Consider the following 27,797-nt stretch of genomic DNA (forward strand, 5'->3'; position numbering starts at 1 on the left):
CTCACTATTAGAAAACTACTTATATTTCTTGTCAAAGAAGGAGCTTTTAGGAAGTAGGCTAAGAAGTAGCTGAGTCTTTGTAAAAACTTTGTACTTTGTGTACATATGAGTTATTAGCTTGTCAAAACTATATTTTGACGCCTTTTAAAATACAGCCCACAGAGAGCTGTCACTGGATTGTAACTATGATGCATAGTGTAGCCTATGTTACGTTGCTGATACTGTGGATGAATTTAGGGCTAAGTTTATTTACTTTATTTAATACTGGACAGCTTGGCCTATAATATATCATAATTTATTGGTTGATTTGTAGTTAATCTACAAAGAAACTAGTACTAAATCTGTCAAATTTAGTGTAGTAAAAAGTGCAATTTCCCACCAACATGTAGCGGATCAGAGGTTCTTACACAAAATGGAAATGCTCAGGTACAGTACAAAAACAAACGTGTAGCCTACTTATAGCCTCTCATAGATATAAATACGTAGATTTATGATAGCAACTACTGTTAGCCTTCCCATTCTCACTTATTGTGAGAGCGGTTTAATCAGGTCAGAGTGATCCCTCATTTTAATAAACAATCTTTGATGGCACGCGAAGGTGCGCATCCCTCAGCAGGTGCACCTATGTCGTCACTGCCTAGTTACAACTGCCAGGAAGAAAAAGATTTCCAAACTTAGTTACCATGGCCCTCTGACACGGTGTTGCTCGTTTTAAACGCGATTTTAGCTGTTTGTAAAACAGTTTTACGACTAGGTCTAACATTACTTTAAGCAACGGGAGTTGTGTTTTAGAAGTTAAATAAGATACAGGTGGAGGTCCAGGTGGAGAATGGGTAAAAAACAGGAGACAAATCCGGACTCGGAGTATGGTGAGTTGACATCGCCCGTTAACGCTCCAGCTACCTCAGAGGGTTCACTGTTAACATCTAGCTATCTGTAAAGCTTACCTACAAATGTTGGCCTAATTTTTGTCTCGTACTGAGTTCTCAACACAAATTGTGTTGCAAGATTTCCACGATGTATGACGTTATTTATTCTGGTATGAATATCGCAGGCCTACTGTTTCACTGCTGTTCAAGTCATTTAACATGTTATAGGTGATTATCAGCATACATCGATATCGTTAACACCAGATTTGTTCCTTTTTAGTAAAACAGAGCCAATTAAAGAGAGAAACTGAAATATTTCTCCAAAGCCAACTGTAGGCGTGATGTTTGTGCGTGTCTACCTGAGTGCCAACCAGGGATACCTGAGGGAGCGGTACACTATGGACGTGGATGAACGTTAATCATGGTTTACTAACTAACAACGTGTTTCATTAACGTTACCAGTATGTCACAGTATATTTATAGTTGGGCCAAAACATCCTAGATAATTGACCTAGCTACAGATAAAGAAATGCTTAAAATAGACAGCAAGCTTTGAGTTGGCTATAGAAATTAAACAAATCTTTTATGATTTATTATTTAATTATAATTTTTTCTTTAAAGACTAAATCTTATAAAATATTGAAAAATTTAACCTTTGCAAGTCTTCAAACTTATTTTATTAGTTGATAACAAAAGTAGCTGCTGATTAATTTTCTGTCATTATAATATATATATATCATAATCCATTTATAGTTTCAGCTTTTATCGATTTATCCTACAATTACTTTCTCTATTTAAATCGATTTATTCTACAATTACTGGGTAAGTAATTGTAGAATAAATTTAATAAAGTTATTGTTTGGTCTATAACATGGAAGAAACTAACATCATAAAGTGACATTTTGTAATAGTTTTTTTGTCTGACCAACGACAGTCCACAAGCCAATGACATTCAATTGACAATATTATAAAATGAGTAGGGAATCCTCATTGATTTTGCGTACATTAATTATTTGGTTATCACAATAGTTGCAGTTACATTTTTTGTCGATTTACTAATTGTTTCAGCTCTGATATTGTTCATGCATCCGTAGCAGAGTCTTTGAATGGCAGGTGTTGTCATATATGGACAGACTTAGCGAGAACCAGTGTCTTAAAAGACCCAGAGGAGATTTTTGGAGTATCTGCTGAAACATTTCATATCTGCTTGTGACTGTTTGATTAGCAGCTGTCTGTCATCGTGTGTACAGCAGATCTCTGTCTCTCTGCATCCTGTTTACTCTTTGTGGTATTTGATGTAGGCCAAATGATGGAGTCACACATCTATTGACAGTCTGGAAGGTTTTGTGAGGCTACAGTAAACAAACCCTCCCTGGAGGAGGTCAATATCTAATCGCATTTCATGTCTCCTCAAATAACTTATGAAAACAACAGAGAATAACAAGTTGATAAACAAAGTGTCGGCTCTGGCCGTTTAGTAATCATGGTGACAACTGAACCTCTGTTAACAAAAATGCCTTTATATTGTAAATTCATGATTGATTGGTGGAATATTTAAGCATGTAGGTTTTCAACTGTATTTCATCTATTCTAAGGATCATCCACAGAAGGCTCAGTTTGAGGTAACCCAATCCCACAGTTGAGAATAGATCGGAATGTGTCTATTATTAGAAGGCTCTTACAAATTAGGAGGGGTTTGAAGGTAACACTGGATCACAAACTGACATGACTGACGACAAGAACAAAAGTATAAAAGAGGAGTTATTCTGATGTTCAGAGAGACACTTGGGGTACACACGTGTGTGTGTGTGTGTACAGTTATCTTCCTTGTTCAATAATTGAATAAAGCTGCATTTAATCTAAATTTATTGGACTTGTCATGTGTGGAGTCTCCTCCATCATTTCCGATCACGATTCTCAGATATCATTTATTTATTTTATTTATGTATTTTATTAACTCAGGACAATGCATATTAATGATCAAGCCCAACAGTACACGTAAATGTGCCAGATTGTAGCCCAAGGGCTAATTTCCCTCTGCAGTCCAATAGGCAGGTTGGAGTTACAGTAAAAAAAAAACACAAGATAGTAACATTTAGTATATAAAAACAAGAACAAACAAAAAGAAAAGAAGAAGAAAAAAACAGCAATCATCATCATTTCTAATCAGGAATCTGTTTCCTGCTAGTTCTACTGTTGTAGTGGCTGTGAGAAAATACTGTAGATATCCTTTTGAATGTTGAACATATGAAGACTTCCTAATTGTTGACTTCCTGTTGTTGCCGCTCAGTATAGGGTAGTCTTGTTGTACAATATGTCTGGGTTTTGTATGGTTACACGGTTACACTGCAACCTGTTTTTCTGTTAAAAATGTGAAGACACTCAGTGTTGGGAAATAAGTGGCTTGCGATGGGTTGCTTCTGAGAATTATTGACTAGAAAGTTTGTTAAATCTGCTGAGGTAACAAGGGATGAAGACAGTTTTGATTAATGAACAGACATCTCTCTCCATTAGAGTGGAAACAAGTCATACGTATTTGGTGAGTGGTTAGCACTTAACAAAAAAAGGTTATAAATTGCGATATATCGCAGAATATTAAAATATGTTTAAAATCGTAATAATATCGTATCCTGCCAAGTATCGTGATGCTATCGTATCGGGAGGCGTCTGGTGATTCCCACCCCTATTGTATATGCTAAATGTTGAATACATTCTATTAATCTCTAATAAAAATAATCGTGAGTTGCACCCTCTCCATTTCTCTGAACATTGAAATCAATAAGAAATCCTTTCTGTTGCTGTCATGGCTTTGACCTGTTTAACCACAAAGGTATTCAGGACTCACATAACAGCTTAGACCGGGGGTCTTTCAGCCGAATTTTTTATTTTTATTTTATTTTTTAAATCAGGACAGAGGTTAAGATCCATTAAGATTTTTGGTGTGTTATACATTTTCGTCCGACCTAAAGCAAAGGAATGCTAGTGGTTGGTACTGTGTGCAGCCCTACTATTGTTAAAATTGTTAATTTATTTTATTTAGGTGCACTAAACTTTATTTTTCATTGACTTTTTTTAAATTTCTTCTTTCGTTTTTTTAATATATTTTTTATACATTATTTATAAAATATACAGTATGTTTTACACTATACCTTTTTAATTTAAGTATACAAGTGCAGATTGGTGTTCAATAAATGTTTTTATTGAGGAATTTGGTGTATGTTAAGCTATTATTAATGTTACATTTTATCTTTCAAATAGAGGTTTAAAAACAAGCACATTTCGGTCAAAATACTGTACATCGGCAGCATATATCGGCCATTGGTTGACCCTGATTTCTAAAGGTCGGCATCGACCACAGAAAAAAACATGTTGTCAACCTCTAATGTTACACACATGTTACATGTAGCACAGCGAATCCTGAGGATGAACTGGGAATGTGGATGGCCTTCGTGACTACCTTACCTATGGGCCAGTTAGCAGTGGGGATTTGTATTTGCTAATAATATGATGGATTCATGTTAAGATTATTATTATTATTTTTTAAACTTTTAAAAACTAACAACAATTTGGAGGCCCCCCTGCACTGACTCTGAGGACCCCCTAGGGGCCCCGGACCACCTGTTGAAGATCCCTGGTTTAGACAATCAAATCAATCACACATTTAAATCATTGCATCCCTTCCCTTCACCTTTCCACTACTTTGTAAAGAAGAATTTCTTTCTTTCATTCTTTATTTCTTTTGCCCTTGGGACAGGTTACCAATTAGCCTTGTTGTGGTCCTTTTTTCACAATAAAATGAAAAGAAGAGTGAGGTTTGTACAAAGAACCAACAGTCTTTACAATATTCATTTACATTACACAAAGAGAGGCATCCCTTCAGCCAAGTGATCAATGTCTTTGATAATTATCTTCAATTGTTACCCCAAATGACTGATTCACTTTTTGATTCATTATGTTGCCCAACTTGGGCAAAGTGTAAAGTAAGATTAGAGACACAAGGTCAAGGGATGACTCTCACACCCATTGTCTTATAGCTAGCCAGGTTTAAAGGTTTAAAGCTTTCCTCCAGCTTTTTACGAGGGCATAAAACTGAAAAGTCCTTTTTTATACTCTACGTGTCACACAGTCCCGGTGAGCCATTATCCATGTTGTACTCCAAACACACAACACTATCCTAGCAGAGCTGAAATCTGATGCTCCTGTGATGACAAGAGGTTGATCAACCGGTTCCTTTTGTTGAGAACATTTAGTATAACAGCCTGAGTGGTTTTTCTGATATTCCACGAATTAAGGTTCAGGAAACAGAACAGCGTTGGCGTTATTCACATAATTGTTTGTCGTTATCCACAACAGATATTACTGAGAGGAGTTTGTTCAGAGGTGTGCCCTTCTCATATAAGACGGGCAAATTTAGTTTCAGTGTACGACTGCTCAATGGACGTTTTTAGTATTTTTTTGACCTTTCTGTGAACATTTCCCATTCTGAATGGTATGTGTGTAGTCTCTTGGTACATTGTTTACTAGACTGAAAATAGGACTGTGCCAGGCTTAGAGCCAAATAAAAAGCAAACTTATTGCATCCTGGTTGAATATTTGCATCCTACTCAGAAGTCCTGATGCAAGAGTGTGCTCGCAGTGTTGACACAGTCTCCATTCACACCTATTCAAATTAAAGCAATTGGAGATAACTTGAGCTCTAGCTGCGATGAGAAATGATTATGGTGAGCTGCCTGGCTATGTGTCCATGCCTGGGAACCAATCAATTTGAGAAAGCATGTTAGTATTTGAATGTATCTGATAAAAATCGGATACATAACCAAAGGAACACCTGCACACTTTTTATCACGTTTCAGGCTCTTCGTCACAACCTTTTACCACTGTTATTGTTTTGAAGCTCAAAAAATCAGGTTCTCATTTTTTTGTTCTTGTGTTTTTCAACTTGACACCTTCCAAAAGACATTGTCTTCTCATGATCACATCCCACTTACTGCACAATACCCCTCGCAACATGTGGCATGGGAGGGGCCTGAATTGCTTCAATGACCTCTTTATAGAAAACAAATTTCCCTTTTTGAACAGTTGTCAAAATAAAATGTAATATATCCAATTTATTATTATTATTATTTTTTTCTTTCTTTTTTTTTTTAAAGATATTAACAGATTAGACATTATCTTAAGGGTGCTATTCCCAATCAACCCTCCAACAAAATGATTGATGCTTTCATGTCTTCCCAGCCATCAGGGTGCATTGTCATCTATACTTAGACTGCTCTTCTTGGTCTACAAGTTGAACATGAAACACGTGGGAACAAGACCTTCAAATAACAATTGATGAGGAGACCTGGGCTCTTCACTCTTTGTCTATCTGTGCTTGACACTCTGATTCAATTTAAAGTGGTACGTCGGGGGTATCTCTCCAAGTCCAAACAAGCTAAGATTTACTCACAAATGAACCCTATATGTGATCAAAGTCTGCAGATGCAACGCTGATTCACATGTTCTTGATCCAGCCAAACTTAGAGGGGTGTTGAAAAGCAATTTTCAAAGCTCTCTCTACAGTTTTAGTTGTTAAAATGAATCCAGACCACCTCATGTCACTGTTTGGAATTATTTCTGAAGAGATGCTGTTACCTGCGTGGGGCCATACAGTTGTTGCCTGCACTACTCTCCTGGCACACCGTCTGGCACACCGCCTGACAACCAAAGGTGGAAGGAGGCTGTCCCGCTCTCAGTCTCCCACTGGATAAGGGTCAGATGTCTATCCTGAAGCTCTGATTTAGACCACAGGGTTCTGATAACAAATCTGTTAGTGTGAAGATGTTGTTTTTCAAACTTCTTTTGATAAACCCTCCACACAAGTACAGAAATAAATAATGAAATCACCACATTTGACCCTTAACACACCCTGATATCGCTTTTGACATTCTGGGCCTGGATGAGCTGCTTCTGCTTAACTTCTCATTATGTCTTAAAGACCTATATTAATAATGTACACTGTGTAATGTAATCAAAATATTTTAAAAGATGATCACATACTCTGAGCAGTTTATCCTGCCTGACTGGATAATGCAATGGAGGCTAAGTGCGACTCACATATGACTCTCATTATGGGAATGATTTCAGTTGAGATCTCCTCAAACACATTTTCAGATCAATTTTAACAATTCAAATGATTAAACCTCTGTGAATCTCCCTCCTCCGAAAACTTTAAATATCAAATTATATTCAAATAAACCTGAGCTAATGTCAAGGCTGTGCCTCAACTCTGATCCCCTTTCTCTTTACTCTCTCAGCACATGAAGGAACTAATGTTAACTATTCTTTAGTTCATATGGAAAGCAGCTTGTTGGGTGAGCAGAGCGACACACTAGATTTTATTGTTTGTTTTTGCCCGCGGGGTCAGGCTCTCCGTTTTCAGGAAACAACGCATTTCTTTCCTGTAATACCTGTCACGTCTGTTATTGTCATTTTATTGTAAAGCACCTGTGAGCAGATAACCCATAAAAATGCATGATTCATTCTCTTGGGTCTAAAAGTGTTTCCTCATTCACATACACTGTAATTCATTTACTCTAAGAAAAGGACAAGCATTATCCATTTCTAACCCTGAAACACATGCCCATAACGACTGTGTTTAGATGAGCGTGAGTCACAATTAACAAAATTAGCCATTCCCCTTTTCATTCACACCTACTTCCCCCTATTTCCAGGATTTCAACTACTGTACACACGCACACGCATGCACACGCACACACAAACACATACACACGCACACGCACACACACACACGCACACACACACACACACACACACACACCACACACACACACACACACACACACACACACACACACACACACACACACAACCACTCTCTCTCTGATTTAATCAGCAGTGCAGCTCCTTGAGGTGGAATTGCGGGTTAAGGGCCATTACAGAAGTGAGGGATAAACTGTGTCCTTGATTACCTGTCTGAAACCAAACACAGCTGCTGATTAATGTAACATGATAACAGTGTACCAGTCAGTGATTCATTTGCATTAAAAGCTAGTATAGCTAATGTTGTTTTCTTTTCCCAGGAGAACCTGCTGAGTTTGACCCAGCATTCAATGGACCCATTAAGAAAAGGTGAATCTGTCTCAGTTGGCTACAGGCTGCTTCTCTCTACCTAACTCTTTCATTCCAGAATCCTCAGTCTAGCTGTTTCTGTGATTGCCAAGTTTCTGTTGTTGACTGAATCACATTTGTCAGCCCCAAGGCAAACTTTAATGTAAAGCTCAGCCTGCCCACTTTAACCTGTTGCTGTCTCTCTTTTCTTCATCAGGGGGTGTACTGATATTTTATGCTGTATCCTGTTTATTGCAGTCATCCTCGGCTACATAGCAGTCGGAATTTTAGGTGAGATTAAACTACCACCAACACCAAAAAACATTAAACATTTTAGGAAATGCATTTATTTGCTTTCTTGCTGACAGTTAGATGAGAACATTGATTACTACTCTAGCGTCTATGCGTTCCATATGAAACTACGCTGGTTAGCTTAGCACCAAAACTTGCAACATTGTTGATTCTTTGAGATAAATAAATAAATTAACTCGGTACAGGGGTGAAACGGCTAGCCAACAGAATCCCCCTACCAGCTTCTCTAAAGCTCAGTTATTAACACATTTCATCTTGTTTGTTTATTTTGTACAAAAACTGAAGTTCTCACCAGATCCTAACCGGCAAAGTAGCAAAGCTGTCACAACGGTCGGAGTTTCAAAATGCGGTTGCTCCGTTGAAACCTCAAACAATGACTGTTGTGTGTCTATAGTCGACATTTCACCATGGCTTGCTCCATCTCTCCATTGAATACTTGTAATAGTTACTGCCTCAAATCTATTTTATTCTTGTTATATTCACCTCTTTGTTAGTACGTCTACTATTTCTTTAAAGCTTGCAATCATTTAATGGGGAACAATATTATAATGGTTGTTCTATGCAAGAAAGAAAGAACTCCACAGCTGGGCAAGAGCTACCACAATGCTTTAGCTGTTTAGCATTGAATTTCAGTGAATATCCTTATTTATTTATCTTTAGTTTTTTCTCTCTCCTACCTCTCTTCTAATTAATGTATTGTAATTTGTATACTTTTATTAACTATTAAAGTATTATTGCGTAACTTTTTGATATTAATGAACGTCTGTTACATTCAAGTCCTCGCCAAATGAGTTGCTACAAAGCTAATTAGGACTATCAGCTCCACACAACTCTCTCTGTATTTCTCAGTATGGCTATAATCAGAAGATCGCGTTGTCCGGTGACTTTGCCGTGCAGAAACTCAAGTGAAGATAATTACTGTACCTCTTCATCATGTTTTTTTAATTCTCCTTTCCTCCCTACCTGCCTTAACTGCATCAAGGAGGGGTGGAGGAACGAGGCTTGTGTCATGTGGACGAGCAAACAGTGTTGTTGTCATTACGTAGAATTCCTCATGGGGGCCAAACTATGCACTATAGCTTTAAAACAAAAAAAGAGGTACATTTTATATATTGAGTAATATTACTACGTACAAACTCTTTATTGCCCTCATCAAACTCATTCCAACTCTCTTATCTAGAGTCAACAGTGAGGGCTGATATGTAAAGGGTGTCACCCGCTGAGTGTGTCCCAAATAATCAGCTATTTCCTTCAGGGTAGCCAGTTCAAAAGCATTGGATAGATATCTACTGGCCATTGTTAATACATAAGGGCTGGTTTTCTTTCTTAGCAATGAAATATATAACTATAATATGACACCAACAGAGGTGGCCTGTGTGTCAGATAAAGAAGTAATACATGGACACTTCAAATAAATGAACAAATTATTGAAAGAGTAAACACCACTAAATTCTAGTCTATATCGATAATTGTTTAAATTGCTGTGATTGTCGGTCTATTTGTAATATTTTGTGACTGGATTTGATTCTTTTTTTCTGTATTTCTTCTGTAATTGTGTTAAATGACACAATGATGACGTGTGAAATAAACTGAACGAAACGTTAAAAAAAGTACTTCATATTTAATTTTCATTCATTTGGCAGACGCTACAACTGTGACTTACAATGAGTGCATTCAAACCAAACTCCATAGGATATGCAACAGATGTGTTTATCAAAACGTGAAAGTGCATCCTGTCAGACTGTGTGCCCTCTTGTGGTTGGACTGAAATAATTCTTTAATTGCTGGTATTACACCAAATTCTGTTACCTGAATGGGATTAAGAAGGATTAATAAAACACTTTATTTTAAAGGTGTCAACAAAAATGATCATTTGGTGACCCAATCCAAATATATACTGAATAAAGACTGTTCACATTTTTGGTTAACATGTTGATAAAGTAAATTATTGATTAAATATGATACAAAAATATTTGCAGTGTACTGAAAATCTGGTCACACCCACGCCTCAATCCATAAATCAGAGTTTTCACATCCCTCTCAAACAAATGCAATAAAAGTGCAGTTTTGAGTTAAGTAAAACATGCAGTAGTAGAGTTTGTCAGTGTCAAACATAAAATGAAAATGGAGCGTGACTAACTTGTCATTATTTTTTACATCATTGGCTTTTCTTCTTATCTCTGTTTTAATGTGCATTTTGTTTTTATCAGCTTGGCTTTTCGGGGATCCAAGACATGTTCTTTATCCAAGAAACTCAACTGGATGGTTCTGTGGCATTGGACCAAACATGTAATTCACTTCTCTCTCTAGCCTTTTCATAATTTTATTACATGATATAACGAATATGCATCTTCCTGATAAAAAATCACCTCTTTCTTTCTGTCTTTTCTCTCTCAGAGGCAAACCCAACCTTTTCTACTTTGACATTCTCAAATGTGCCACATCTGTTAACGTTATGGCAACCGCTCTTAATGGGTTTCAGTGTCCAACCACACAGGTAGAGAAGGCTGCTTGATTTTGTTGTTTCCAATGTTACCGGACTGTTACCTGTACTTTCCCAGTGTCCCAGAAACACCTGTCTTTATTTACTACCCGTAGGTGTGCGTGGGCAGCTGTCCCACTCAGTTCTGGGCTGTGGAAATAACCGCATATTTTCCAAACAAAAAGCCAAAAGACATTTTCAATCAAAGCCTCTGTGTACCATCCATTAACCTGACTAATACTGCACTGGTAAGTCCCATGTTATCACCATTTGTAAACTCTTGTGTCCACTAATCATTCCCAAATGCAACATTTGTTGAAAACATTTTGTTTTTTATAAAAGATGGTCTGCATAATAATCAGCTAAAATAACCTGACACTTTGAGCCATTCACATTTTTTAAACGACATGAACATGTTTTTTCAGAGTGTTCAAGAAATTGTGAACAAGGAGCTGTGTCCTTTCTTCCACATTCCCACGATCCCTGGTAAGCGGTGGACACATTAACACTGTAGTAAAGGCTGCTTATGAGTTACATGCCTTGGCTCGTTTAAATATTAGTGCTAATTTCACTGCTACTGAACACAAAGTATACTGCTATCTTTTGTTTTTGTTCTATGTAGATTCATTGGATGGTGGCTTTTGATGCAAAGTTAATTAGAGATCAACAAATCAAGTAATAAATTATAATTCCATCCCTTACCATCTGATTATTTTCTCTACTGTTAGTGCTGGGGAGATGTTTGCCCGATATTTCAGCGCTGGGGAGGATCCCTCCACAATTCTCCAATATTTCGGGTTTACCCTCCTCAGTCAATGACACAGTCGGCATAATCATGAACGGCACTGGGTAAGATCCAGTGGATTCCTGGCCTCATCTTGTGTTGTTTTGAAAACAGAATGACTTGATTTCAGGACAAGATCTTAAATCACAGACAAATACACTTTGTAATAACCATGTTTCTTTCTCCTGCTCATCACCAGCACAGGGTCAGTGGCGTCGTGAGTTTTTGTGTAGACCTTTAGTGTAGCAGCTGGTTGTAGTTGCTCTTGTTGCCTTAGATGCCATGTGAAATGCTCTCTTGGGGTTTGCAGAATTAGCGCATTGCTGCATATTATTGTTTACAACACATACAAAGGTCCATTCTCTCTTTCTCTGTCTATACGAAGTGCCTGGGGTTGTCTCTTATCATTTCAGCCTGTCTTTACCACTACATTACTTTTAGTAACTTCCAACGAGCGTTCAGAAATGTTTTCTTTGTTTGTTTTACGAACACGTGTTAGTTTTCCCTTGTTTCTTTATTGTGTTTGTTTTCCCTGACTCTTTACTTTTAATTTTTACTGTTTGAAAAGGAGAACTGTCGTCAATGCAGCGTATCCTTGTTTTTGTCTTTCTTAGGGATATTGTGAATGGCTTCAACGCCAGAGAGATTGGTGTCCGCATCTTTGAGGATTTTGCGTCGTCATGGCCCTGGATCCTCCTGTGAGTTGCCGTCTATTGGCAGAAATCCAGATAGAAATTACTCAGCAATAAAGAGCTGAACTCCTGGTTGCATCAAATAAGCATTTAATTGTTATTTAGAATTTTATGGTAACACATACATTTTATATCGTGTGTCTCATATTTCTTATAGTTTAATAAAAATATGCTTAACTCTTAAACCTCTTCATCCTTTGTTAACCTGGTAAACTGTTTCATCCTCTATTTTGTCTCCCCGCTCAGTGGTCTGCTAATAGCCATGGTGGTCAGTATGCTGTTCCTGTTGCTGTTGAGATTCACTGCTCCAGTCATGGTGTGGGTGCTCATCATAGGAGTCCTGGGCGCTGGGGCTTATGGTAAACACTCACTCAGAGCAGTTTTTTAAGACAATGTAGAATTTTTAGTACCAATAAAGATTTCTAAAGAAATATTAATAACTCTACTATTGTTTCCATTCTTTTAATTCGCTTAAACATGGGGAACAGAAAGGGTGCAGATTGGATAAATAACTTTCCTTGTTAGAAGTCAGGGTCATGAATGCAGTGTTTTGCAGCTGAGTCTCACACAACCTAAAACAAGTGTTGCTGGCCCTGTGCTTAACCTCGCTTGTCAATAGAGTGGAGTTTAAAAGTTATAGTTTTATGTATTGGTTCTGAACACAAAGTCGACAAGGGCAGTTTGTTTGTTATGACAAAAATATGTGTGCCTAGTAGCCTCTCAGTTGTTGGAGTTGTTTCTCTTGCAGGTATATGGCACTGCTACTGGGAGTATGCCAACTACAAGCAAGCTTCTGCTACCATCTCTAACATTGGCTTCACCACTAACTTTCAGGTTTACCTGCAAGTCCAAGAGACGTGGCTGGCGTTCTGTGAGTCTGATTAACATCACAAAAGGTTTCTCACAGTGTAGGGATAAGTCTCGTTTTTTTTTTGTTTTTTTTTTGGGGGGGAGGGGCTTTTTACACAGGCAAATACAATACCAATACAGAGGAAATGAGAGGTATAAAATGGAAATAACTAATGATATTATAAATGCCAAATCACATCCAAAAAATAATTCAATAAAACCATTGTGAGCCACGAGCCATGCGTCAACACCACTTGATTCATTACATTGTAAAATACTTCTGATAAAAGGTAACCCCCTGATGTAAGGGTTATTGTTACTGCCGCAACTTGTAGTTCATATTGAATATTGGTCTTCTGAACCCCCCCCCCCCCAGTGATTATCATATCTGTGGTGGAGGCAATCCTTCTTCTGACCCTCATCTTCCTGCGGACCAGAATCCTCATAGCCATCGCCCTCATCCAGGAGTCCAGCAAGTGAGTCCTGATGCCACACAGTAAAACTCTGTCCACAGGGTTTACTCCCTTTATGTTACACCTGGGCATGGGCCGGTTACCGGTTTCAAGTTATAACACGGTTTGAAAAAGTCAAGGTTTCAAAACCACTAACATTTTCTGTCATACCGTTCCTGCATAAGCTGTTTTTTTATGTGTGGTCAAGGAGAGAAGTGTATTCCCTCTCCCTGCCAGTGTGCAGTGTGTTTAAAAATAAAATATATTGTGTTCAGTGGAAAAAAATGTTTTTACATTTAAAAAAAAAAAAAACATTTTAAAGATGTAATTGCAATATCGTGAAACAGTGACATTTTTGCTGAAGGTTATCATACTGTCAAAATCTCATACCAGCCCATGCCTAGTTACACCTAATATTAACCAATGTCTGTTAATATGAGATGTTCTCAATTTTAAAGGTTAAGTCGATTAATGTTTAATTATTTTTTTTTTTACCTTTCTGTGAAGAGTGCATAAGACCTCGGCATAACCTCACAATGTGTGTGTTCGTAATCTCCAGGGCAATCAGCCACATGATGTCCTCCCTGCTGTACCCTCTGATCACCTTTGTTCTCGTACTGGTGTGTGTCGCTTACTGGGGCACCACTGCTTTGTATCCTTTCATTTTATGTGTGCACCTGTGTATATGTTGGATGCATGCTGTTTATAACACAGTGTTCCTTACATAGTGCCAGACTATTGTTAAAACATTTCTGAGGTTGTGTGTTTATTTGTTACTCTACAATAACTTCTACAGTCCAGAGGATCTGTTCTTCTCCTAAACTGATGATTGTAGATATTTGGCTACTTCAGGAGGCCCAATCTACAAAGTGGTGGCTCTCAACTCCACTTTGAATGGCTGTAAGAGGATCAATGGCACTATGGACTGTGATCCTCAGGTGAGCAGGCAGAATGGGAAATCAGGGTGGATAAAAACAGTGAAACCTTCTCACATTTTTATCTTTGGTTTAATTTGCCAACTATAATTTAATGATACAAAATATTTCATAAAGTCATACTGTTGATGTTCCGACACACCCTTCCCACCCTCGCGCCCACTGTTCACTATTCTTTCTCTCATTTTTTATTCTCTCAGAACTTCAACTCGTCAGATTACCCAGGCTGTCCCTCAGCCAGCTGCATCTTCATCAAATACAACACCGAGGGTGTCTTCCAAAGGAACCTCTTCAACTTGCAGATCTACAACGTGGTGGCTTTTCTCTGGTGTGTCAACTTTGTCATCGCCTTGGGGCAGTGTACGCTGGCTGGTGCCTTTTCCTCCTACTACTGGGCCTTCACCAAACCAGCTGACATCCCCATGTTTCCCCTGTGTGGTAGCTTTATACGCTCTCTCAGGTAGGTTAATGAGCTGCTGTCTCATTGGTTAAATACCTGCAGAGGGTGATGCAGAAATGGAACTTTACCCAAAAGTTCACAGTACAGTAAAGGACATAGTGGTGGACTGTAGTTCCCTCTCTGGCTTCTAGAGGGCGCATTTGACCATATAACATAACTGTTTGGGCAAGCAGACCTCAGCCAGACAGTGAGACAGTACCATGTTTTACATTTCAGGTACCATGTGGGCTCCTTGGCATTTGGTGCTTTGATACTGACCCTGGTGCAGATAGTAAGGATCATTCTGGAGTACATTGACCACAAAACAAAAGGTAAGAGGCTGACCCACCCTTATCTCACTGTCTGTGTTACCTAAAAGAATACTGAACATGTTTTATCCGCTAAATCCTAATCGTGACAATGGATCAAAGTTTGGTCAATGCAACTTTAAGTCTTTAGGGTATAATATAGGAATCCCAGGACACATTTCAGTGATTATTCGCTGATCCATTAACACAATCCTTTAAGCCACATGCTGTCACTGTCCAAAACAACTATATTTTTCAAAAGAACTAAAGGACAGCATGATTGATTTATGGGTCTCCTAGGTAAATAAACTTTTACAAACCCATGGGATTAGCTGAAAAATACTGTTTTTCTTAGCTCATAAAAAGATGACATTTTAGAGACATAGTTTTTACAGGACTGTGAAGATTTGTTTTTTCTAAGATTAAATCCAGCCACAATTTTCACAGTCTCTTAACTTAATTCCCAGTCCTATTTTTCAAATGTCTTAGTGGATGAATGAATACTAAAGATGTGCAGGCAGTTTACATGCAGAAAAGAAACAGTGTTAGAATTGTTTCGGTGTCCAATGTTTTCTGCTTCTTGTCTCCAGCGGCACAGAATCCATGTGCACGTTTCATATTGTGCTGCCTGAAGTGCTGCCTCTGGTGTCTGGAGAAGTTCATCAAGTTTATCAATAGGAACGCTTACATCATGGTGAGCAAAGCATATTCTTGTACAGGTGTTAGTCCTCCTATCTTATTATTATAGTGGTAATAATTAATATGTGTGTCGCACTCATTTTAAATCATCAAAGCATGCCCAGATTATCCATAAGGGCAAGTGGGCCAGTGCCCAGGGGCACCAACCAGTTAACCGATCAATTCATATTTGTTATATCATTCATTTGAAATTGTTAAAAGACCATACATCACTCGTTTAACACTAATTTCACAATAATAAAAATTAAAAATAAATCAATATTACATGACCACTATCACTATCTCTCCCAAATTTGTCTGCGTTGAGATGATCCACAGGTGCATCATTTTTTTTAACAGCTACAGAAAATTATTATATTAATTATATTATTTTGAATTGAGTGCTGTGCTTTTAGCGTTCAACATTTTAAATTGGCTTTGAGGTATAGTGCACAGGCTCCACACTGTCTTAATATGGGCCTGCATCAAAGTGTTATCAAAAGGAAAAAAACATGCTTTTCTACTGACTCCATGAAAAACCTACTGAGTAGCACAACAAAAATGTTTTCATATAACATATTGGAAAGTATTTGTTTTATAAAGACTTGATTTTATTTTCTTAAAACAAGTTGATCTTCTTTTCTCCACAGATTGCCATTTATGGGAAAAACTTTTGTGTCTCAGCTAAAAATGCTTTCTCCCTGCTCATGAGAAATGTCGTGAGGTTTGTGCTGAAGTCATTTTCCCTATTCTAAATGAGATTTAGTGGCTACATGTTGTCTGACCTGTTCATAACCTGAATATATTTGCATGTGCTTGAGCGACTCCGTGAGTAGTGTCATGTTTCTCTGACTCTGACTGTGTCCCCTCAGGGTTGTGGTGCTTGATAAAGTGACAGACCTGCTGTTGTTCTTCGGGAAGCTGCTGGTGGTCGCAGGAGTAGGTAAGAATGACACCACGAATTAGGGCCGGGTCATACTAGAGAAGAAGTGGTTCATTGTCTGATTATGTTAGAAACCAAAAGCGTTTATAGTTGTTCGGAAGGCCACACTGGAAGGCAGAGTGGAGAGCCAGCAATGTCCAGCAATGTCAATGGAGTTGCATTTAAATACGTGGATAACTACGCACATCTTCAAACAGTCTTTTTATGAAGACACTCGTAGTGGTGCACTTTTTGTACACATTAAAGCTGTGTAACAAGGGGAAAAAAAAGAGTTAGAGAGAAAAATTCAAATCCTGGCTCCTTTCTTACCTCCTTGCATGTTGCATTGTCAGTTCCCAAAGTTACAGAAATTGTCGCACACAGCCAATCACCATCCAACATGCAGTTCTGCAAATACCGGCCTCTTTAGGAAAATTAGTTACACTTTACTTGACGGTAAAGGTACTTTATCACATACACATACAGTACATGTAGCAAAATTCATTCTCTGCATTTAGTCCATCCCTCAAGGGAGCAGTGGGCAGCCATTTACAGCGTCCGGGGACTAAACTTTCAGATTTACAATATTTTGTTCTGAGTATCTTTAGTTTCTTACCTTAATAACAAAAGAAGATAAATGCAGTAAATAAATAAAGATGTGTTCTTAATACAGTAAAGCCCAATAAGAAATGAACAGTAATGCGTGAGGATTGATCAAAGACACTGAAATCTCTGTCTCTTCCAGGCGTATTGTCCTTCTTCTTCTTCTCTGGACGAATACTGCTACCAGGCAACACCTTCCGCTCTGAAACCCTCAACTACTACTGGATACCAATTATTGTAAGTTACAAATGTTTCTCTCTGTTTTTCATATTTAGTTTGTTTTAATTCTTTATATTTTTTCCCCCAAATTTTTGTAGACGGTGGTGTTTGGAAGCTACCTCATAGCTCACGGATTCTTCAGTGTGTACAACATGTGTGTCGATACACTCTTCCTCTGCTTCTGTGAGTAGATTTTTGACAGTTTACCGAGTGTTTTTAAACATCTGTGCCATTCACGTTATTCACACAGAAATACTACCGACACAAGGAATTGTTTTTTTTGTAAGGAAACATTTTGGAACATGCAATATACTCAAATCATCTTTAAATAATCGCATTTGAAGCCAACTTAACTAGAATCCTTTTGAATTGAATAATACAACAATACCCACAGAAACAATTTATATCATCACTTCACTCAATTTGACTCTTTGTCTTACAGTGGAGGACTTGGAGCGCAACGATGGATCTTTACAGAAGCCATACTTTATGTCCAAAAACCTCATGAAGATCCTCAACAAATCCAACAAAGCACAAAAAAAGGGTAAAGGCAAAGACTGAAGAACATGTTCCCACCGTGTTCATTATTTGTTTTTTTAACATTCCATTCCATTTTAACACTCCATTGTTTTCCAAATATGTTAACCAAAACTAATTTGCACTTTTAAATAATTGTTTTATTGTGTTTATGAGCATATGTAGTATTAATGACTGTACACATGAAAAGACTGTGTGTTGAGTGCGTCAATGCCGGTAATGTGAATGTTAAGTTGCAAGGTTTTTTAAATCATCTTTGATTTGACTCAAAGTCTCAAAATATTTATTCTATTGTTTTAAAGAATACTTGTTTCTGTTTAGACAACTTAACAATAACACTGCACCCTTGGGACATTTTAGACTGTGTCCGTAAATCCAGTTTAGCAGCTTTTAATGGAGGTAAGATTTAGTTTTTTTCTACTTTTGTCTGAGAATCTTTCTTAGAGGATTTATATGAAGGATGTGATTTAAGATGGAACAAAACAAATTGGAACAATTGCAAAAAAAGTTCTTATGCCTGATATATATTTAAAATTATAAATACTAAACAAATACAAAACATTTTTATGACCAGGTTATTGCTTATATTGAATATAATCTAAAAGTTGTAAATATGACTGTACCCTACACTACATTACACCCTTTGACTGTTTCTCTTTATATACAGTCTTGGGTACATGTAAATAGACAGTTTGGTGGATATCTTTCTAATCTTTGGTATCTTGTTCATTAGATTACCCATGTCAAAACAAAAACAAGAAAACAGTAATTTTTTTCTTGTTTTAAAGCCTACAAATTGTTTTCCAGGTTGAATGAAATAATTTACTAAACGGATGATACAGAGTCCTTTGATATTAAAATAATGACAACACAGAACAAGTCAGTTTAAATGAAGTTTTAATATGGTTTTGCATGTCTCCAGTTTTAGTCTGTCAAATCGTGACTTCCATCACTTGTTTTTAGTGTCACATAAACTTTATAAATACAAAGTGTAGCTTGAACCGACAAACACAGTATGAAGGAAATGACGAGCCCCAGCAGCCATTCTGGCCATCCTACAGAGTTTCATCTCTGACCCTGGTGTGAATGTGACAAACACCCGATTCATTATAGCTAGTTCAGCTGAATCCCAGTGATATTACACATCAATGACAAAAAATCTGAGGGTGTGGAGTTGGGACAAAGTGAGTTTTCCAGTAGCCCAGTCCTCATCTCTGCTTGAGGTTAGTAGCTCGAGGCTTCATTAGTCACTGCTGTCACATTAAGATGAATGTATGTTACTTTTACGTTGCTCAACTGCTTCAAAAACAGTTTGTACATTAAAAGGGAGATCTAACAAATGCTGTTACAAGAGAACACATGAGCTGAATCATAAAGAAAACAAACATCTATCTAGAGGTTAGCAGACAAGTTATTCATTTGGGCTGCAAGCCTTTTCTTGAGTAAAAGGTAATAATTACTGAAAAACCAGGAACCAGATCGTTTCTCGCTTTACAAAAGCATCTTGAGGCCTACTTGCTCATCTCGTCCCCTATCGCCCTCTGTGGCTGGTCATCCAATCAGAACATGTAAAAACAGCATTTACAATATTCATATATACAAATATATATATATATATTAGGTGTACACACTCACTCAGACACATACAGTCAGAAAAAAAACAAATCAACTGTGGCAGAAAGTTCATTGAACAGTTGCTGGTCATTCCTGTAGATTCTCAGCGAGCTGACCCTTCCACCTCCGCGACTAATTGAATCCCATTGACTCTGCCCTTATGTGTTGTGTAGCATCTCATTCAGCTACTAAGTAGTTGGAATTTTTCTCTCTTCACAATTTGCTCTGTAATTGACAAACTGTGTGTCAGATTGCTTTTTACTCTCTCACATTGATGCAAATATTTCCCAAACTGGCCCTTTAACAGTACACTTAGCCATCTTTGTACAGCTTTGTGAGGAAAGACACAACAAGTGGTTAAACACCAGCACACGCTTCAATCTTTAGGACAGTTCCGTATACAAATGACTTCACAGTGCAATGGCAGGTTTTGTTAAGACAAATGTATATATAAAAACAATGCATCCATCTGTGCTATTTCCATCTGTCCATCCGTTTGTAAGAGTAAATCACAAATTCTAGAAGTACTTTTTTTAATTCACAAAGGAATTGTTAACAGGAACATAATTCATTTACAATTTTCATCCCCCGGCATTGTACATGACTGGTCCGCAACTCTTTGGCCTTTTAGAGTAAGAAAACTACCACTACATTATCTCACACTGCTCCCTCTCTTCCCCATTTTAACCCTGCTTCAACTGTCCACAACCTCCCTCTGACTATTGAAGGAATAAACCTTTAAGAGCAAAGTGAAAAACTGAAACAGAATTAGTCACTGCCCCAAATTCTCCCACTCTTTTCTGCACCCAAAAAAAATATGAAAATCCTTAACATAGCTCACCCTGATCACTTAATACTGTCTCTGAACCCCAACAGTTAATTTTCTGTGTGCATTTATCTACAGGTCCATGTAGTGAAGGAGTTCTAACATGCCTTTTTGGGGGGGATTCAGGCGCCACTACTTTCCAGTGGTTTTTGTATAAACAAAATCAACGTAGCAAATGGTTAAGAATCCTAAAGTGAGCCTGTCTTTGCCAGGAGGAGAAAACCAAACAGTATTATATCCTGTATTTCTTGTTTTGGGATCAAACACAATGCCACACTCTCTCCCAAGTTAGTACCTGCTAGGAAATGTAAAATGGTTGTGTGACTGTGGCTTAAGTGTGTAAGAGTTTCTTTTTTTTGCGCTCATCGATCCACTCGTCTATCCGCCGGTCTCCATCACACGCTCAGCAGCCAGAAGAAGAAGAAAATGGCCACGAATAGGAAGAGGGAGTCTTGCCAGTTGTTACTGCCATTGTTGTGGTTAGTGTTGCCTTGTTGATCACCTGCATACTGGTCTGACATGGGGGAGAGATGGGTGGGAAATGTTATTACTCGGGGGTGTTTGCATCTGTACTCTAATGGCGTTTTTCCATTACATGTTACCTGCTCGACTCGCCTCTACTCGCCTTTTTTTGGTTTTCCATTATGGAAAAAATCTGCAATGGAAAAATGAGGACGGTGCACCGTGTCGAGCGAGTACCATGTAAAAAGGAAAAAACGACATAATTATGTCGCCCCAAAGGCGAAAGATGTGTTTGAATGAAGCTTTTTACCCACTAATAATCACAATAATCCAGACACAGGCTTTATACAAATTTAGGATTTTTTGTTGAAACAATAAAGACTGCAATTACTCATAGGTACATTCATTTATTGAGATGTATACCATAGCCATTGAAAATTCTTGATACAGCTTTAGTAGAAAACAGTTATAAAGACATGTTCACTTGTTTCTAGTAAGGACATGCCTACTTTTAGTATAGTACAGTTTTCATCTATTAAAACTAGATTTTGACACACCTACCTATAAGACAGGGCTTTAACATGGGGTAAAAATGCAGTAGCCACCAGAGCATAGTTACCTTTTTAGCTGTGCTTTAAATCGGACCTGGTTACAAATGACGGCTCCTCATGTAAAACCTTAACTGTTCATCATCAGCTATTTAGACATTTCTGATTGGTTTCACTTGGAAGGGATCAGTGAGAAAACAATGTTTGTGTCTTTGCGTGTTTACCTGCTCTGTGAAAGGGGTCGTTGGCGTTAAAGACAGTGGTGAAGAACCCAAAGGGGAAAGCCCCGATGCCGAAAGACATGTGAAAGCCAGTGTCCCCGAAACCCTGAAACATCTGACAGTAAAAAGAACAGGGTTAAGTTTAAAAATAAAATAATAAATGAGAAGACATACAATACATAACAGAGGTTATTGTAATTATGAGCTTAAATCAGTGGATGTAAGGCGACTCACCCCGCCTCGACTCTCTGGCTCCGTTCTCTGTCCCTGAGGCCGAGGTGGAGTTTTCAACCTGGACAAGCACAGTAACATCAAATCATAAGGCAACCATAGGGCTATCACAGAAAACATGCAAACCCCCCGCCCCACACAAACACACACAGACACACACAGACATAGACAAACACACACACAACCCCACCCACACCCACACACCTGGGGTCTTCTTGGCTGGAGCTCCCTCTGCCGTACAGCGGGATGACTTTCTCCCTGCTGATGCCTGCTTTACACACAGGACACTGCTGCCTGCTGGGCCGCGTCTCCAACCACTGAGAGGAGCCACAGAGGATAAAGATGTCAACCAAATGTTTAGAACACAAAAGCCGATAAACCCCTTTCCAAACTGTTTAAATACTGGCTTCAGTGCCAAATAACAGCCAACGTTTTTGAAAGGCTTGTGCGGCAACAGTCTAAAACTGAAGATTTCCTCTTGTGAATGTGACCTGAAGCATACCAAGGACCCAGCACTCATCACCACAACTTTTTTCTGGATTAACAGTACGTACATTTCCACAAATGGTTGCAGTCATTTTGAATCTGTACTTGAATAAATGTAGTGCTTATGCTGCTACACTGACAGCGATGTACAGCTCTATGTGGTTGAGTGAGTGGCAGAGAGAAAGCTGCAGTAAACAGCAGGCATTAAGTGCATTAGCATGTTTAAGCTGCACTAAGTCAACCGACGTGTAGCTTCCATGCTGAGGTTACATCACATCCTTTCAGTACATTTGGGTTAACTTGCTGAGTGCTAGGGTCCAAAGGCCCTACTCAGCAATAGCTCGCTCATACAGGTGTTTTCACTTATTGATTAAAAAGGACTGTGTGGACACTGCCTTGTTCTGATACAGCTTTTTCAGACAGACCACACAGTCCGAGAGCATGCAACAAAACAAGACGTAGATGTGCAGACAGAGCTTTGCTGCAGTCTGATGGTGTGGATGAAACCGATTGATGGGACATTTAATCAATGGCTCGGCCACAAACACAACACAAAGGTGGGCAGGTAGGATATGAAACTGCCGAGCTGGTTGGAGCTTGCACAGAAAGGGGCAAATACTTGTTCATCAGTTGAACATGCATCAGTGTGAGGGAATGGAGATAATATTCTCAGAGACTGATGCAACTGTATTATTTTCATTAACTGTTAATCCATCAATTGTTTTAATTTTATCATGTCATCTATTAAAAAAGTGAGAATAGTAAATTAATTTCTCAGAACCAGAATGTCTTTTGAAATACTTTTCGGGGCTGCAAGTAATAATTACGGTCGTCCATTAATCTGCCAATACTTTCTCGAAGAATTGATTTATCAGAATAGTTCGTATTTCCAGAGCCCAAAAGTGACACATTCCCATTTTGTCTGACCAACAAAAGCCCAGTCTAAATAAACTCCACAGATTTCCAGTCCTATAAAAATGTAGAGAATGGCAAAACATGTTTTAGTTAAATTGATAATCAGAATAGTTTCAGATTATTTCCCTGTCAATCAGAAAAACAGAGAAAACCCTCAATCTGCTTGGAACCTGTGAATGATTGGCTAAATGACGTAAACAATAAATCAGTTTATTATAATCGTTGTTGTCATCCGATCCTTTTAAAAGACCCACTATTTCTTACTACGTGGATTTTGGTGAGCTCACAATTCCCCGACTTTAACCTAAGAAGTGAAATCAGAGTATTGAAAACACATGTGTGGCTGTTAACGAGTAGTCCAAAACAAAAAGGGTGACATTAGGAAATACTCACTTGATGCAGACAGGGCCAGCTGTGAAGACAGAGACAAACAAAAAGATGAATTTGCATTCTCACAAAAGCTCTGTTATCTTAAAATGTCAGCCTCCTGCTTCAACAACAGCACAACCGTAACAAAATCCTGGAGAAAGTATATTATTACGTAACATACACATCTCAATGGATAGAAGGGATGTAAAGTCTTGTCTGGTTTTGGTAACTGTCAGTCCGTTTTCTGTGTGTGAATCTACCACCTATGGAAGCCCGCCTGGCCAAAACAACCTGTTCCTAAAGAAGTGGCCTATTAAACATGTCCCTGCTCCCCATAGCTGGTATTACTTGGCTCCATCTGTTCAGCAGTTAACAGTCTTGTTTGTGTGGCTGCGGGCCAGGCCGACCTGCTGCTGCATTGTGGGAGTGCAGGATGCAGGTTTGAGAATCAGTTGGTGCCAAACACTGAGGCTTTTTCAGGAGACTGACAGCTACAGTGGTGGATATTTCTACCTCTTACACCTTTTTATGACTCTGTACTGCCCACAAAAATCAAAGTGCAAAGATATTTTAAAAATGTTAGGATGTATGTTAGGATAACGATAGATAAACTGCAGTATATGGCAAAAAAGGTCAAGTGAAAATGACTGTGGTGGGTTTGTCCTCGACAGAATTGATAGTGGGTTGCGGTTTTAATCTGATCAAACTAATCTGCAAGTATGAAGGAGCCTGCATCATAGTATATAGTGTATTCGTGTGTGTGTCTGTTCATCCAATCGACTTCACCCTTGGCGGGTGTATTGCTGGGTGCAATGGTTCTGGAGACAGCCCTAATCAGCCATGCAGGTGGCCAAGCAACCTACCCTGCACTAGTAAATTAAAATGTGTGAAATAAATGAGTTCAGTTTTGCCCCAAGACCCCTGTTAATTAGTCGCCACTCCAGAAAACTTAAATTTCTAGGGTGACAGTTCCTGTAATTTACGTTTTTGACTGAAAAGACATGTGGGTGCAAGAAATACAGTCGGTGTGTTTCACAGTACAGTATGTTATGTAGTTGAAATTTTTTTTTATTTTTCTTTTAAATTGTCTCTTGGGTTTTTCCATGTTGTCTCTTACATGCTTCTGTCAGAGTCCTTGTGAGAAACTTCAACAGCTAAATAAATCAGATCATGCAGAGGAACAGGCAGGACTTGTTTTTGACACTTTCACAGTTTCATAACCATAAAACATTCTCAACCTTATTGCCTCAGATGGGCCTAACCAAACGTCAACATAACCATGAACAAATGAAGCAAAACACAACCTCGTGCCAACTGATAGTGTTACAGTATTAACGTAACCCCGGCTATCAGATCGCTGCTGAGAACGGCATTCCCAAACAGCTGAACAAAGCGTAAGGCCTAAGTTGACATAACAACCCATTCAACTGTGATTTAACATGTGGCCACACGTACAGCCTGAGCTCTTTTGACCTTAAAAAAATAAATAATAACTGCTTCATTTCCAACAAGAGGCTCAGCAACCATTCAAAGTGTACACACAGACTCCATTACGTGACCCCACAGGAGCCATTAAATGGATGCAGAATCTCTCGTTTTCATTTAATTAGAATAAAAACATAGGCTGAGTCTGGATTCTTGTCTAGTTACTTCCCTCTGATCTTAGTCATGTGTGTACATGCAGACTGCAGCTTTGTTTCAGTAGACACAATGCTTGGTGGCTGTTTCAGGCATCTGAAATGTCAGGGTCTGGCTGCATGTGGTCTCGCTTTGCCAGACCATCCACACGCTGCGAAGGGTCTCGCTACTCCACATTGCATTCTGGGATGGGAGAAAAACGTACTCTGGCTTATTGGCATTTTTTTAAACCAATTACAATCGTCATGGGCAACGCTAAGCTCCGTACGGAGCCGCTGCAAAATAGCGGTGTGAGAGAACTCCGATTGGACAGATAGTCTAGCTAGCCGTCTCAATTTACCCAACAGAGATCTGAGGAGCAGTTAACCATGGTCCTCATAAATCCACAGGATTTTAAAAAATTCCCAAAAAATGAAATGGGGGAAAAAAATCGGCAAAGATAAATGCATTCCTGCGGCACCAGAGCAATCCCGGAAGTGAAATGTCAAGAATTGACAAGGCTACATGTAACTACTGTCCTAAACCTTCGGCTCAAACTACTTATTCCTAATTGACATCTACATATGTCTTGCATTGTCCAAAATTAAGATCCAGTAAGTGACATAAAAGGAGAAAATGTTTGCAAGCGAGCAGAGAAGTCAAAATATTTAACTTGACCAAACCCAAGGTAGAGTATTCAAATAGCTTTCTTAATCCCACCAAGAGTCCAAACTCAAAATATATTCATAATACAACATTTGAGAAGCTAGAGCCAGACAATGTTTTGCATTTTTACGACAACTCTAAGACGACTGATACTTTTCTGATCGACTTATTAATTGAACAGTTTCAGCTCTAAACTTGACGGAACATTCTCTGTTCAGTCAATCTTAAAAATAAGTCATTGGCAGATAATCCTTGTAGCCCTACGTAAAAGCTTCAATAAAAGCAAGTATGTAGACTTTTATTTGAGATAATTAGGTTTTCTACCAGATAGTTTAACCTACCTAAATTGCTTACAACTAAATGTTTGACTTTAAGTGTTAATAAGGCCACGGGTTTAAACCACTTTTTATGAGGGGATTAGTGTGCATTGAAAACTTTACATAAGCAAACGATGGCCCAATCCCAAAGTCTGGACACAGACTTTGGTGCGAGTTCTCGCAAAATCCGTAAGGGCTTAGGGTTGTCCCAATGTCGAATTTCAAAAGGAGCGTGAGGGTTTGAGTACCCGCTTACCAAACTCTTTCCGTGAGTCTGCACCGATGCAGACTTCACCAAAGGGAATTACCCACAGTTCAAAGCGACGTTTACCGCGGAAATCCGGAAATTACAAAAAAGGTAAACAGCACGACAGATGTCCACGGAACGGACCCGTTGTCCAGCTTATAAAACAAGAATTTGAAAAAAGTTGAAATCAGCCAGCCGTCTCCTGTGCCTTGGCCGTGTGGAAAACAACAAACTTAAAATGAAAATACCCAAACCGGCGGGGGTCGGCAGCAGCTTTTGTTATTAAACATCACCAAGATAACCTGTGATCTCCTGCCCATATGGCCCCACACACTCACTCACTTAGCACCTGAGATCAATTAAGTGTGAGAGTCCTTAGTCCTCAGGGCTCACTTTGGGATTGGGCCACTGTATTAGTAGTAGTAGTAGTAGTAGTAGTAGTAGTAGTAGTAGTAGTAGTGGTGGTAGTAGTAGTATTACTGTGCAAATGTACCTCCACTCTCGTTTTCCTTTTGATCTAACTTTTAAAATGCCAACACCTCTGACCTGTCATTCAGTGTTAGATCAGACGACACTCACTCTGATCATAAAGACTTTACACATTCATTAATCCTTAAAATATTTAAGTCACAATGTCCCATTCACAAATCACTCCTCTAGAATCTCTTGTATTGTTTGCCACTAGGCCGGCTTTCTCATTTATTTTTTGATATTTTAATTTCAAAATAAAATGAGGTAGTGTAGGGCAATATTCTCATGAGGGATTTGTTAGTTTCCTGAATATTTTCTCTTGTCACATTTCAACACAATCAAGTGTAAAATGCAGGTAGTTTCTGATGCTAGAAAAGTGATACTGCTGGCTCAATTCAGCAAAGCAAGTCTATATTATGTTAACTCTAATTATTTGTGGGCATTTTGGCAACAAATAGTTGTTTTTCTGCAGCTTAACTAATGGAGAAATGCCAAATAGGTTGGCCCAAAGCAATACATGGTGTCAAAGTTAAATAAAAGCTGAATAGATGCAGCCAGGATTAAGAGTTTAACTCACATTGAGGTCATCTGTGATGAAATGTATTTATTTAAAAAAAAG

At 38.5% G+C, this 27,797-nt stretch overlaps 3 protein-coding genes and 1 long non-coding RNA gene across 4 annotated transcripts in view; 2 read left to right on the forward strand and 2 right to left on the reverse strand.

Moving 5' to 3' along the window:
• The first annotated feature begins 602 nt into the window (after positions 1 to 602).
• On the forward strand, positions 603 to 20,411 carry slc44a4 (solute carrier family 44 member 4). The gene is made up of 22 exons (XM_032535720.1): positions 603 to 869; positions 7,949 to 7,997; positions 8,194 to 8,267; positions 10,499 to 10,577; positions 10,686 to 10,785; positions 10,887 to 11,018; positions 11,196 to 11,256; positions 11,499 to 11,619; positions 12,169 to 12,252; positions 12,493 to 12,605; positions 12,995 to 13,117; positions 13,472 to 13,571; positions 14,107 to 14,199; positions 14,383 to 14,485; positions 14,683 to 14,942; positions 15,159 to 15,253; positions 15,820 to 15,923; positions 16,558 to 16,631; positions 16,780 to 16,850; positions 17,575 to 17,669; positions 17,750 to 17,834; positions 18,094 to 20,411. The coding sequence occupies exons 1-22, from the start codon at positions 830 to 832 to the stop codon at positions 18,210 to 18,212; spliced, it is 2,175 nt and encodes a 724-aa protein (XP_032391611.1). The 5' UTR covers positions 603 to 829; the 3' UTR covers positions 18,213 to 20,411.
• A 333-nt stretch (positions 20,412 to 20,744) lies between these two features.
• The window catches only part of rnf5 (ring finger protein 5), a 9,655-nt gene continuing 2,602 nt past the window's right edge, over positions 20,745 to 27,797 (reverse strand). Inside the window, exons 2-6 of the mRNA XM_032535730.1 lie at positions 23,885 to 23,903; positions 22,295 to 22,407; positions 22,094 to 22,151; positions 21,863 to 21,974; positions 20,745 to 21,142 (exon numbers count right to left, since the gene is read on the reverse strand). Coding sequence (XP_032391621.1) covers positions 21,024 to 21,142; positions 21,863 to 21,974; positions 22,094 to 22,151; positions 22,295 to 22,407; positions 23,885 to 23,903 — 421 coding nt within the window. The 3' untranslated portion in view covers positions 20,745 to 21,023. The remainder of the gene's footprint in view (positions 21,143 to 21,862; positions 21,975 to 22,093; positions 22,152 to 22,294; positions 22,408 to 23,884; positions 23,904 to 27,797) is intronic.
• Positions 22,952 to 27,797, forward strand: part of utp23 (UTP23 small subunit processome component) — a 10,813-nt gene continuing 5,967 nt past the window's right edge. Inside the window, exon 1 of the mRNA XM_032535728.1 lies at positions 22,952 to 23,133. Within this exon, the coding sequence (XP_032391619.1) occupies positions 23,090 to 23,133 (44 nt within the window). The 5' untranslated portion in view covers positions 22,952 to 23,089. The remainder of the gene's footprint in view (positions 23,134 to 27,797) is intronic.
• On the reverse strand, positions 24,111 to 27,201 carry LOC116701781 (uncharacterized). The gene is made up of 2 exons (XR_004335003.1): positions 25,399 to 27,201; positions 24,111 to 25,333 (listed from the first exon to the last, which is right to left on the reverse strand). It is a non-coding gene; the product is annotated as an uncharacterized LOC116701781 (long non-coding RNA).

This window comes from Etheostoma spectabile, chromosome 14 (genome assembly GCF_008692095.1).
Source record: "Etheostoma spectabile isolate EspeVRDwgs_2016 chromosome 14, UIUC_Espe_1.0, whole genome shotgun sequence".
Taxonomy (NCBI): Eukaryota; Metazoa; Chordata; class Actinopteri; order Perciformes; family Percidae; genus Etheostoma; species Etheostoma spectabile.

Bases quoted from the DNA above. Each gene is read 5' to 3' on its own strand.
- slc44a4 (XM_032535720.1), top strand. From the start codon at position 830: ATGGGTAAAAAACAGGAGACAAATCCGGACTCGGAGTATG. The intron at 7,998-8,193 runs GTGAATCTGTCT...TTTCTTCATCAG, and splicing joins AATGGACCCATTAAGAAAAG to GGGGTGTACTGATATTTTAT. The intron at 10,786-10,886 runs GTAGAGAAGGCT...TACTACCCGTAG, and splicing joins TTCAGTGTCCAACCACACAG to GTGTGCGTGGGCAGCTGTCC.